General features: G+C 41.7%; 1 protein-coding gene across 2 annotated transcripts in view; it reads right to left on the bottom strand.

Annotated features, from left to right (window-relative positions):
* Positions 1-14,352, bottom strand: part of LOC145391397 (phosphatidylinositol-3,5-bisphosphate 3-phosphatase MTMR3) — a 137,794-nt gene that overhangs the window by 81,159 nt on the left and 42,283 nt on the right. For both annotated transcript variants that reach the window (XM_080266004.1, XM_080266005.1), the window contains exons 10-11: positions 4,933-5,100; positions 3,998-4,120 (exon numbers count right to left, since the gene is read on the bottom strand). In XM_080266004.1, coding sequence (XP_080122130.1) covers positions 3,998-4,120; positions 4,933-5,100 — 291 coding nt within the window. The remainder of the gene's footprint in view (positions 1-3,997; positions 4,121-4,932; positions 5,101-14,352) is intronic.

The raw sequence follows: 14,352 nt of genomic DNA, 5'->3' as shown, positions 1-14,352 counted from the left end.
AGTAAAACTACTTCTCTTATGCTAAAAGAAACTTACCCTTTTCTAACTACATCACAATAATTATTCTCTTCACTAAATAATAACATCCACCAGTAAACTTAATGATCTCATTCAACTATCATTACTACAACAAATCATCACAGATTTCTAAAATTTATATACAGCTACTTAAGACATGACAAAGTTGACTAGGACTGTTCAATATGAGTGCTGAGCTTTCTCATCAATTTTTAGGGCATTTTCAGAGGTGTTACCTCAGTTAAACTACTAAATTTTCTCTTATATAGGATAATCCTCCCTCCTCTTCCCCCAATAAAATTACGCCTAAGACAAGATGCGCCTTGCAAGGGTGAAGCGGAAAATGATCTTCCTTTACAGAGCACTACAATTTAATCTATTAAACACCAAGCCCTCGTTTTTCGACCAACTGTTATTCAACAATTCGTTGTTTTGACATTCATAAATCTATACCCTTTTCGCTGTTCAACATGGTTATCCTCGCCATTTCAACAATTCAAACCGAACGCCGCCAGATAGACCAGCTGAGCTGCCTGTCTCCTGCGCTCTGCTCTGCTGATCGGTTGCCTCTTCATTTGTCTGCATTTCTTTTTGGTCTTGTGGAATACTACAGCACCACCATGGCTCCACCCAAGACCCCTACTATTACCCCTGTCATGCACAGTCATGTGTTCACCAACTTGAGTGAATGTTTCACCATTACATGGTCGGGTGACGTTCAGGGCTGCCAGTTCTGAACTCGGCCACATTACCAAACTCCTCAATTTTCATTACTAAATTCTAAAAACATCTATTCTTCACTAATTTATTATATACAAATGGAAATAATCACTCTCCTTAAAAATAGCATGTTGATTATTTTGTCGCTATATAGGCTTGCAGATTAATAGAGAAGACACTCCATCATCTCTAAGCTCTGTATCGTCATCGTCGTTGTCATCGTCATCATCATATCATCATCATCATCATCATCATCATCATCCAATCCTACATTGCCCCATGAGCAGCGTAGGAGCCTGGGGCTAGGCAAGTTGGTCCTAACATATAAGATGAGAGTGACCAGCCTCACTCATCCCTGAGTGGCATTACATAAGCAATACACCCCAACCACCCCTTGGATATAAACCTTCACCGGCTAAAGCTGAATGGAGCGCCGTTATTACTCACTAAACCACCAGGTGCCAAAATTTGGTTATATGGTTACCATCCAGCATAGTAAATGGCTTCCTGGTGTACAGGAAACCATCTGGCTTGTCACTCAGTGTAAAGTCACCCATAGGCAGAAGCATGAGGAAAGAATGAAGGAAAGAAAGACAGAAGAGGATGGATGGAAAGAAGGATGGATGGAAAGAAGGATGGAGGAAAGGGCAGACATCCGAGTGCAGCACTACATCGAGTGCGTGGATGGTGAGTGAAAAATCCATTTGGTAATGAATCATGCTGATTTACTACCAAACGAATTTTTCATTACCAAATTGCCCCACATTTGGTAATGAAAAATACGAAATAGCAACCTTAGACAATTACGCCAACGATTAATGAACGTCCTTAACATGCAATAGTGTTTTGGCACCAGGTTTACAGAATGCACATCTAAGTTTGCACTAGGTTAGGCAGCTTATAATCACTGGGGGGTCCTGGTGGGTGAAGCTCCCCCCAGTTAGGTTTCAGCACTTCTAGGAAGGCTTCCATTACAATTTATGGTTTTAAATTAAATACATCTGAGTTTGTCTGGAGTGGTGACGTCATGTCCAGTCGGCGGGATTGGCAATAAACATGCTATCAAAGGCATTCAGGTGGCTTTCATTAATATCACTAAGTATATTTCATTTGTTCTCCAATATTCTTTTGATCAAAAATCAAATGTCAGTCATCTGAGATGTATGCAGTACTAAAATAATTTTCCTTCAGAACGTATGTCTATAAGAAAACAGTTCAAACCCATGTCACTTTCGTTCACATTTACCTGCATTTTTTCCATTTTTATTAAACATTTTTTGATTGACGAGGGTGGTCAGGAACCTAACTCCCATATTTCTTAACAATCTTATGGGAAAAATCAGTTTATTATTCGACCCACTCATTATTCGACTACTTTTTATGGAACGCATCCCTGTCGAATAGTGGGAGAACGGTGTACTCTAATTCTTGCCGTGTGTCTGTACGTCTGTGTGCAGTGTAGCCAGAACTGAATAAAGGATTGCAATGACACTTGGCAGTATGGTTCCACTTGGGTCAAAGATGGACCCACTTGATGCTGACTGAAATTTTCTAAATGAGAATTTTGGCCCCAGCAACTGGCCCCATTGGCTTTATGTCAACCAGATTGCATCAGGCAGGGGTTATCTGGCTTCAAAGCATCTATTCATCAGTTTCAAGTAACAAAAGGCAAAGCTGAAAAATGACCTTCATTTGAACAGCCAAAGCATTGCAAAAAAAAATGTTTTTGTAAACTAAATTTATGTAGTTGACATCTATATAGAATACTGAGCGTAACTGTGCAAAAAATACTGCAAGCACAAGCATGGTTTTAGAGTCAATTGTGTGGAAGTGTAACATCTCCTGGCAGGCAGCAGGAAACATGAATTGCTGAATACTGGTCATCTTCAACACACAATTACAGCACTTGAAACTGAAATACAATATGAGAATATAATCTGGCACCGTGGCACCTGTGCTATGCTGTACACTTGGCTGCGTAAATAGAGTGCCCATTCATTCTGCCATTCTGTTGCAATTGCAAGATGACCGAAACTGCACCCGTGTTGTGGAAACATCAACCCAAATTTATCTTCTCTGTTCAGCCAATGCCATGCTACAAACAATTCAGATTCAGAGATGAAGCCCAAAAGCCCAAAAGGGCACCAAAGTAACTCTCTACTGTACTTTAAAACAACAACAAACTTTTCAACTGCAGGGAAAAAAATAATAATAATAATAATAATGGCTAGTATTTCAATATCTTCTCTTTAAAGTAATACATTCCAATTATAGTCTTAATACCCTTCTCAAACAAATATTATCAAAATGTTCTTGCAAGAAAAAACTGCAGCTCTTACCTTTAAAGGATTCTGGAAAACTAGGAAGGCTCATATGGATGAGAAAAGCATTAAGGAACACAAAATGGCAATTAGAAGTACAGTCTGGTCTCACTACAGGACTGTTCATTATGTGATAATTCACTAGAACAATAGTTCAACAATTTATATCCTTTTCCAAAACAATAAAAAATTGCTCCCAATTACGCTAGAATGATATTTGCATTGGCCACCTAAAAGAATCTCGTGCAGATGCAGTGACGCATGCATCCCGACAGTCAGCTGTCAGGGCAAAGATGGCTGCTCAGTGCTTACATTGCTGTCATTGTCTGCCTTTCATTTAATTTTGTACATGAAAGGTCACTGAAACACAAATGCTATTGCCAAATAACAGTGCAAGTGCTTAACAAACACTGCACTGTGAAGTATCATGTGCAGTGATACAGGCTTAGGACAAACTTCTGGTGGGTGGCAGAGGTTTTCTGGGGGCATTTTAGGTTTTGTGGTCAAGGTCATCCTCCCTAACCTCACTAAAACCATGTTATATCAACTTCAATATGCAATAAATCATTATGCGATGGGTCTTCACTTGATGCAACCCTATCACATAACAAGACTGGACTGTAGTGAATATACCGTAACTGCATTCTAAGAAGGAAGATTATTAGACAGATGAACAGAAATGAGACAAACTGACAGCTTTGGAGAGATACACATAGAAAAATAAACAGGACTTCACCCCATGAATCCAATGACATTACATTCTTGCTACTTCAAACAATTTTTTCAACTTAGGCTTCTCAAATCCTAAGGGCTAGATATATATACCTACTAAAGCCCTTTAACAAATGGAATCATTCTCAAGTTGGGTAAAACTCTCTGGAGGTAGCACAAATAAGAAAATGCATTCTCGGACTGATAAGGGTTAAAGTGAAACTCACCTCTTCCTCCTCAACACTGGTGTGTGTGGAGGTGGTGGGGTCTTCTGTCACCTCCCCCATCTCTGGCATGTATACAGATGCCCATACTCTCAAGTCCTTTGTGTGGGACTTCGGGTATAGCACCTGAGGGGATGAAACAATATGGCTAACTAGGGTACTGTACAGTCAAAGTGGCTCTTTCTAGGAGAACTGGGCTGCTCCCAGTCTGAATAACGCTCAGACATGGGAAATGAAAGTTATGCTTTGACCTGAGTGAACTAAGCTACTCTCATAGTCTGTATATAAAGTCCTGGTTAATTGAAAATCTAAGCCTTATTTGTGAGGTGGAAATCAGTTTCTTTGGTTACTAGCCAAGTGAATCCTCCAATCTAATTATGTCAGCCATCAACGCAGCTGAAAGGCGTTAAGAATACACCATAACTTTCATATGGTAATGTCAAAGGATTATAATAAAGCAAAAGCTTGATTATGAAGACATAGTACCACAGGTCATATTGATTATGGCTCCAAACCACTTTATATAATAAATAGGTCTCCATAACACTATCGGTAACTACTATTAAAACTTTCTTAACAGTTGGAGATATTTCTCTGTATAAATTCTGAAAATAAAAATTGGTGAAACTGGTAAGTATGGATAAATTTGCAGACAAAAGAAACAGACACTGCCTTAGCCCATGCACAAAAAGACTAAATCATTTTTAGTTGATGAGTTACAGTGTGGGATGAATGTGAATTTGGTAGCATCTTCACCCATCTCCCCTTTTTACCCCTACCTGACACCATTCCCCAATCTCCCCAGAGCAATTAATCAACTAGAAATGGCCTAGTTCTTGTACATAAAGGCTAAGGCAGAGTCTTAGTTTAATTTGTCAGCACCTGTACCATCAGAGATATGGGAAATAAATTAAAGGTACAGGTAAAAATGTACTTACCTGATGAGTGTGAGAATAGAGGTAGTTGGTATAGCGATGTCGGTTGAGGCGCAGAAGTGACCAAACAGAATAAGTTCGCTCCCCAATCTCTGCCTGTGCTCGCTCTTGAGAAGAATTACACAGAAATGTCCCAAACAAATTGGAGTACACATGCTGTGCCAGCTTCACCTGAGGGAATAGGCCATAATTTAGTTAACAAAATCATTTAGCTAAAAGCAAGCCAAAACAAAGTGAAAAACATCACAAACAGAAAAGTTACACTCGCAAAGTAAACTCTAAGCAACACCTGCAATGAACTGGTGTTACAGAGGTACTGCAGTGGTTAGCAATCATCCCTGACCACAGTGTGTGTGGCAATTGGAGGGGGATAACTTTGACATCTGTAGTTGCAAAAGTCTTCCAAAATCTTGTTGAACAGAATAGAGCCAGTAATTGATAAAATTTTAAGAGAAGAACAAGCGGGATTTAGAAAGGGTCGAGGTTGTAATGATCAGATTTTTATTGTAAGGCATCTAACGCAACAAGCTAATGAGATGAAAATGCCACTTAACATGTGTTTTGTGGATTTTGAAAAGGCGTTTGATAGTGTTTCACGTAGAGCTATGTTGAAAATTGTGAGATTCTATGGTATACCAGAAAAGTTTGTAAATATTATTAGAAGCCTGCATGAAGGTACTTTTTGTAAGGTAATGGTGGGTGGTTCTTTGAGTGATCCATTTCAAGTTAGGTCAGGAGTGATTCAAGGAGGAGTTCTTTCACCATTGTTGTCTGTTTTGGTTATGGATTATGTTATGAAAAAGGTTGTAAGGAGAACAGGTGCAGGAATTAACTGGAAAGAAAATAAGAAGCTGATGGATTTGGACTATGCTGATGATATTGTACTGATTTGCGGAAGTATTTACGAGATGCAGAGGGTGCTCAATTGTCTGGTGGAGGAAGGAGAAAAAGTGGGATTGGTAATAAATTGTGGAAAGACTGAAATTATTAATATGAATGTGGAGAACCAAATCGATTGTGTAATTGGGAATAATGTGGTGAAGAATGTAGAAAACTTTAAATATCTGGGAACGATTGTATCATCTAATGGATCATTAAACAATGAAACTGAGGAGAGGATTAGACAGGCTTGGCGAGCTGTTGGAATGTTGAAATCTGTTTGGAATGATAATATGCTTTCGGTACATACTAAAGTGAAAATTTACAAGTCCATGGTGAGACCCATTTTAATTTACGGGCATGAGTCATGGTACAGTACAATTGCAACAGATCAGAAAGTATTAGGATTTGAGAATAAAATACTGAGAAGGATTCTTGGGGTAAAGTGGCAAGACAGAGTTACAAATGAAAGAGTAAGGGATATTACGAGAGTGGAACCAGTTAATAAATATGTGAGACTGTCTCGCTGGAAGTGGCTGGGGCACATATACAGAAAAGAAGGTTGTTTAATACAGGATGTGTCAGAGTGGATTGCTAGAGGAAGAAGAGGTAGAGGTAGGCCGAGGGAAACCTGGTTGAGGACAATGAAAAAAGAAGCAGGAGAGGAGTGTTGGTGGGACCTGAAGGAGATGGCAAGAGACAAATATTGGTGGAGAGAGTTCATTGAGACCCCATGCATCCCGTGGGGTGCCACAGGAAATGATTGATTGAGAATATACCAGTCTAATACCCAACAATGGGGAAGCTATCTGGAGAGAAAGAAAGAAAAAAAAAAAAGTTTCATCCTAAATGTCAGGACCAACTTGCCTAGCCCCGGACTCCTACGCTCCTAATGGGGCAACACTGGATTAGATGATGGATGGATGGACATACACAATATTTATGAGTGCTTAACTGTTGCTCTTTGGACCTCAAAAGAGGTAAATGAAATAGATAAAGTTTCAGCCTATTATTTATATACTGTATGTATGTATATACACTATGTATGTATGTATATACACTACGTATATATATATATATATATATATATATATATATATATATATATATATTGTATGTGTATATACAGTATATACTGTATGTATATATCTATATATATATATACCTGTATATATATATAAATATCCATCCATCCATCATCCAATCCTACATTGCCCCATGAGGAGCGTAGGAGCCCGGGGCTAGGTAGTTGGTCTCGACATTTAAGATGAGAGTGACCAGCCTCACTCATCCCTGAGTGGCATTACATGAGCAATCAACCCCAACCACCCCTTGGATATAAACCTTCACCGGCTCAATCCGACTAGAGTGCAATAATTACCCACTAAATCATCAGGTGCCAAATTTGGTTATATGGTTACCACCCAGCGTAGTAAATGGTTTCCTGGTGTACAGGAAACCATTTGGCTTGTCACTCAGTGCAGAGTCATCCACAGGCAGAAGGAAACAGAAAGAATGAAGGAAAGAAAGACAGAAGAGGGAGTGTAAAGTCACCCGTAGGCAGAGGGACAAGGAAAGAATGAAGGATAGAAAGACAGAGGAGGATGGAAGGAAAGAAGGATGGAAGAGAGGAAAGGGCAGACACCCAAGAGCAGCAATACATTGACTGAGTGGATGGTGAGTGCCCCCACCTACCACTATATATATATATATATATATATATATATATATATAGTACCCTCACATCCAAGACAGTAATATTCTTGCCTGAGGGTTCCGTCTTGGACGAGAAACATCTTGGACCAACACAAGACTTTATGGAAAAAATTAATATTGTCACAAAATCTTCAAAAAGTGCCCCTAAAAACATCAACTTATACCTATTTTGGCACCAAAACAAATTTCCTCACCTTGAAAGTGTGTGTTTCTGTGCTTCAAAGAGTTAGTAGATGGTTTCCTAGGCATGGTTACATAGGGAAAGGCAATAACCCAGGAGCAAACGCTGAGTGAAACAAGAGGTAAGTGTGTCCACGAAACTCTGGTGAGGGAGACAAAAGAAAGCCCCACCTGCTCATCACGTGACCAGATGTTAGTACTGTATATTGTTGGACAATATCACAACCACATCACTCTCCCAGGCGCGGGAACTGCGTTGGACCAAGTGAGACAGTCATAGCTGTTTTCTCCTCGGACTTACACTATTTTGAACCATTGGTTCCGGATTGGACGTATGCAACCGTATTACAGCAACATAGTGGTTTATTATTTATGACCTCCGTCTTGGGCATGAAACATCTTGGACAAACTTGTCTTGGATGCGAGGGTACTGTACAGTATATATGTACATAGCAAAGAGAGAAAGGCTCAGGAGCTGTCTAGTGATCGTAATGGGCAATATGAATGTAAGAGTAGGCACTGGTCCTGAGGATGACATAATGGGTTGTAATGGAGTGCCAGGAGAATATGAAAATGGGAAGCAACTGAAGGACAGGTGTCAGGAGAAAGGCTGTGAATTTCTAACCCGTATTTCAAACACAAAGATGCAGATAAATATACATGGTATAGACAGAATGGGATTCTGACTGATTATGTGCTCGTAGAGAGATCAATGCTGGGAATGGTTTGTGATATGGCAATGAGGAGGTCTGTCAGATCATGTGATTGTGGTATGCAAAATCAAGCTGAGAGTGAGGTGGATCAGGAAAAGAGAAGCAGTCAGGGAGAAAGACAAAGTCGAGAAGCTGAGGATCAAGGAAATGGCAGATGAATACAGGACCCAAGTAGGGGAGGAATTTGAATCAGTGAATTGGAATGAAATGGACCTGGACAGCCTGTGGAATGCATATAGGGATTGCTTAGTTAGGACTGCTAAAGATCTGCTAAAGATCAAATAATGAAGGTAATGGAGAGAGTTTTAGAAGGTATGATTAGAGAAAGAGTGAATATTGATGAGATGCAGTTTGGATTTATGCCAGGTAGGGGGACCACTGATGCCATATTCATTGTTCGACAGCTTCAGGAAAAATATATTGGTAGGAGAAGGGATCTTTATTTTGTTTTTGTTGATTTGGAAAAGGCCTTTGACAGAGTCCCTAGAGAGGTGGTGAAGTGGGCAATGAGAAAGCTTGGCTTGGAGGAGTGGCTGGTTAGGGTGGTTATGGCCATGTATGTGGGTGCTCACACCCAGGTGAGAGTGAATGGAGATTTGAGTGATGAGTTTTCCGTGAATGTTGGTGTGCATCAGGGGTCAGTCTTGAGTCCCATGTTGTTTATCATGGTACTTGAAGCCCTTTCACGTGACTTTAGAAACGGACTCCCGTGGGAGTTGTCGTATGCTGATGATTTGGTGTTGATTGCAGAGAATGAAGGGAGGCGGAGGAAAGGTTTAGGAAGTGGAGAGATGGTATGGGGCAAAAGGGTTTAAGGGTAAATGCAGATAAAACAAAAGTGATGATAGCTAGGGTTGGTGGCGGTACTGTCAAAGACGAGGGAGAGTGGCCATGTGCAGTTTGCCACAAGGGCGTGGGAAGTAATTCCATCTTGTGCGGTGTGTGTGATAAATGGGTGCATAAGAGATGTAGTGGTATCAGAGGTAGACTGCGAGATAATGCTGATTTTATGTGTACGGCGTGCCGGGGTGAGCAGGTGGAGATTGTCAGACGTGAAAGGATTGAACCTGCTGGTGAATCTCTTGAGTGTGTGGAAAAGTTTTGTTATTTGGGAAACATGTTGTGTGCTGGAGGTGGGGCTGGAGCCAGCTCTGTGGCTAGGGTGAGAAGTGGCTGGAAGAAGTTCAGGGAGCTCTTGCCTCTCCTGACATTGAGAGGGCTCTCCCTACATGCTAAGGGGTCTTTGTATGCAGCATGTGTTAGGAGTGTAATGCTGTATGGCAGTGAGACCTGGGCAGTGAAGGAGGAAGATATTCGCCGGCTCAGACGTACAGAAACGACGATGATTAGGTGGATGTGCAGTGCATCCCTGCGTCCAAGGCCTGGAGGGGCTGGGTTTACAATGGAAGAGTTGAGAGGTAGGATGGGACTGGAGTGTATTGGTGTTGTGATGAGGAGAGGTAGATTGAGGTGGTTTGGACATGTGTGACCGCCTTGGAGAGAGCTCCATAATACTTGACCTCTTCCTCACAACTAATCCTTCTGCTTACTCTATTAATCTTTTCTCTCCGTTGGGCTCCTCCGATCACAACCTTATTACCTTAACCTGTCCTATCGCTCCAGTACGGCCTGCGGACCCTCCAGGGAAACGTCGTCTCTGGCATTTTGGAGCTGCGGACTGGGAGGCCCTCAGGCAGTACTTCTTTGATTTTCCCTGGAATGATTATTGCTTCCATGGCCGTGAGCCATCTGAGTGTGCCTTGCGCATTACGGAGGTTATTCTCTCGGGCACGGAAGCATACATTCCTTTCTCATATCCTTTGACTAACGCAAGAAAGCCTTGGTTTAATCACGCTTGTTCTAATGCTGTCCGCAACAAGGAGAAGGCCTACAAAAGGTACCGGAGCCAACCCACCCCTGAATCACATAATCTTTACGTTTCTGCCCGGAATCGTGCTAAGTCTGTTCTTCGCTCTACTAAAAATAATTTCATCCATACTAAATGCTCTCAACTCTCCAACTCGAATTCTTCTCACTCCTTCTGGCATCTTGCCAAAAATCTTTCTAACAACTTTACCTCATCATCCTTCCCTCCTCTTTTCTACCCTGATGGTTCTGTAGCTATTTCTTCTACTGATAAAGCAGATCTCTTCGCACAGACTTTCTCCTCCAATTCCACCTTAGACGATTCCGGTGCTGTTCCTCCATCACTTCCCCCCTCTGACTTCCTCATGGCTGACATTAAAATTTCTTCAGTTGATGTATTTTCTGCCATTACTGGCCTCAGTACTAACAAGGCATATGGGCCTGATGGGGTCCCTCCTGTTGTTCTCAAAAACTGTGCTTCTGTGCTTACACCCTGCCTAGGCAAACTATTTCGCCTTTGTCTGTCAACTTGTACCTTTCCTTCTTGCTGGAAGTTTGCTCTCATTCAGCCAGTCCCAAAGAAGGGTGACCACTCCCAACCCTCCAACTATCGTCCAATTGCTTTAACGTCCTGTATTTCAAAAGTTTTCGAGTCAATTCTTAATAAAAAAATTTTAAGGCATCTTTCCTATCACAACCTTCTTTCCGATCGTCAGTATGGGTTCCGTCAGGGACGCTCCACTGGCGATCTTCTCACCTACCTTTCAGACTCCTGGTCATCCTCCTTTCGGGACTTTGGCGAAAGCTTTGCCATTGCACTTGACATCTCAAAGGCTTTTGATCGAGTCTGGCATAAATCTTTAATTTCCAAACTGCCCTCCTACGGTTTCTATCCTTCTATCTGTGCCTTCATCGCTAGCTTCCTTTCTGGTCGTTCTATAGCCGCTGTCGTAGACGGCCATCGTTCTTCTCCTAGATCTATCAACAGTGGTGTTCCTCAGGGCTCTGTCCTATCACCAACTCTCTTCCTTTTATTCATCAATGATCTTCTAAGCTGTACATCTAACCCTATCCACTCATACGCTGATGACTCCACCCTTCACCTTTCCACTCAGTTCCCGCAACGCCCATCTCAACAGTTACTTCAAGAAACAAGGGATGAGGCTATGGCACACCTAATGTCTGACTTGGCTCATATCTCTGACTGGGGTAAAAATAATATGGTTGTCTTTAATGCATCTAAGACTCAGTTCTTACACCTATCAACCCGACAAAATCTTCCACAGGTATACCCACTAATGTTTAATAATATTCAGATTAATCCTGCATCATCCTTGAACATGCTTGGGGTTTCATTTACTCGGGACTTATCTTGGAAAGATCATATTACATCTCTTGTAAAATCTGCTTCCAAGAGATTGGGTGTGCTAAGCCGACTCCGCTCTTTCTTTACCCCTGCACAATTGTTGACTCTATACAGGGGTTTTATCTGCCCCTGTGTGGAGTACAACTCTCATGTGTGGGGAGGCTCCCCACATACAGCTCTTCTCAATAGGGTGGAGTCAAAGGCTTTTCGTCTCATTAACTCTCCTCCTCTTACTGACTCCCTTCAACCTCTGTCTCTTCGCCGCACTGTTGCATCTTTATCTCTTTTCTATCGCTACTTTAATGGTCACTGCTCCTCTGAACTGTCTGCTTGCATTCCTCCACCTCTACGACGGGCGCGTAGCACCCGTCTAGCAGCAAACTCTCATCCCTTTTCTGTCCAACTCTCTAATGCAAGAGTTAACCGTTACTCCCAGTCTTTCATTTATGCAACAGGTCAGCTCTGGAACTGTCTCCCTCTGTCTGTATTTCCTCCTGCCTATGATCTCCAGTCTTTCAAACGTAGTGTGTCCAGGCATCTCAAAATGATCGAATCTTGAATTTGGCTCTCTATTGTATTTTGTTTTTCTCTTGGAGGGAACTGTTACTGCGGGCTCATGGCCTTTGGTTCCTTCTTCCTCGCATAAAAAAAAAAAAAATTGGGTGAAGAAGGTGAGAAGTGTTAATATTGGGGGTGGAGTTATGAGGGGTAGACCGAGAAAGACATGGGACGAGGTCATTAAGTGTGACCTTAGGGTTAATGGACTGAACAGGGAGGCTGCAATGGATCGTGCAGCGTGGAGAGCCGCCATTAGGTGACCAAGGCCGGCACAAGCAAGCATGTTGGAGCCTTTAAAAACGAAAACGAAAACGAAAGCGGTTTGTGGTGTGGCAAGAGTAACAACAGAGAAGAAAGTTACAGCAAGGTGTGATGAAGAGGTTGAGACAGCAGTGGTAGAAAAGAGGAAGAAGTGACCAGACTGGCTACAGGATAGGGGTTCATGTGAAAGAACTGTATATACTGAGAGCAAGAAGCATGTAGAGAACAGTGAAGAGGAAAAAGGAAGAGGTAAATGATGACCTATGAAAAAAAATTAATGTAAATTATCCGAAAATTAGGAAGTTATTCTGGAAAAAGCTGCCAAAATGTAGAGGTGACAGCATTAAAAAATGAGAGTGTGAAGGATGTAAATAGTATATTACTAACCAATGGGGATGAAGGACTAGATGGAAAGAATATTTTGAAAGCCTGATGAATGGGAATAGAGAAAGTACAGCCACTATAAACATGCAGAGAAGGAATGCAGTGCCAGGAAATGTGACACCCGCAGAGGCGAAGAACGCTGTGATGCAGCTGAAAAAAGGGAAAGCAGCCGGGGTTGCTGAGGTCTAAGCAGTGACAATAAGTGTAGTGGAAAGACCGGAATGAATAGCTTGTTGGATATAATATGTAATGCATGGAAGAGTTAAACTGTGCCTGCACAGTGGAAAAAGGCTATGATTGTGCCCTGTACAAAAATAAAGGTGAACAAAGTGAGTGCAAGAATTATCGTGGCATACATTTACTGAGTGTGGTACGGATGGTATACGGAAGAATTATTATAGAGAAAGTAAGAGAGCTATCAGAAGTCCTAGTGAGTGATAAACATGGTGGTTTTAGGAGTGGCAGAAGATGTGTGGATCAAATATTTGCAGTGAGACAGTTAGTGGAGAAGGCTTGTGAGAAGGACCACAAGGTGTTTAAAGCATTCATGGATCTGGAAAAAGCATACTACTAAGTAGACAGTGAAGGACTGTGGAAGGTTTTGTACAAGTACAGTGCAGATGGTAAGCTGCTAGGTGCCATCAAGAGTTTTGATGATGGTAGTGAAGCATGTGTAAGGATAAATGGGAATCTAAGTGACTGGTTCACGATTAACGTGGGCGTGCGACAAGGTTGTGTGATGTCCCCTGGGTTGTTCAATATATATGAGGATGGATGATAGAAGTAAAAACACAAGTAATGGAGTGAGGGATGGCACTGATAATGAACGGTGATGGATGGAATACGTCAACTTTGTTGTATGCTAATGATGCTGTACTACTTGCAAACACTGGACAAGAACTTGGTAGACTAGTGCTGAGTTTTGCTGATGTCTGTGAGCATCGTGCCTTGAAAGTAAACACAAAAAAGACTAAAGTAATGGTTATTGAGAGGGAAGGTGACTCCCAGCGTGATGTTACAGTGAATGGAGAGACTGGAATTCGTGAGAGTTCAAATACCTGGGTAAAGTGATAGAAAACTGAGGAAAATGTGCAAAAGAAGTGGAAAGTAGCTGGTACTATGAAGGCCTTGATAAGAAACAGAGGCTTGAGTGTTGCAGCTGCACGAGGCTTACATGAAAGAGTGTCAGTGCCAACTTTAACATATGGATGCAAGACTATGGTGTGGCATAAAAATGAAAAGTCAAGAGCGAGAGCAGTGGAGATGGGACTGCTGAGGAATGTACTGTATGTGGAGTACCGAGAGTGGACAGGATACAAAATGGATACAAAATAATGTGATTCATGAAAGATGTGGAGTGAGGAAGACTGTGGACACCTGAATCAAAGAGAGTGTACTGAGATGTTATTGTCAAGTGGAGAGAATGGATAGCAATAGTGATGAAAAAGGTATATCTGAGCAAATTTGACGAAGGGAGGAGATGAGGTAGGCCAAGGAGAA

Source organism: Coenobita brevimanus, chromosome 18 (genome assembly GCF_032717465.1).
Source record: "Coenobita brevimanus isolate Jiangsu-jjx chromosome 18, ASM3271746v2, whole genome shotgun sequence".
NCBI classification, from domain to species: Eukaryota; Metazoa; Arthropoda; class Malacostraca; order Decapoda; family Coenobitidae; genus Coenobita; species Coenobita brevimanus.
Note: the sequence above shows the minus strand (reverse complement) of the source record. Positions and strands in the feature narration are given on the sequence as shown.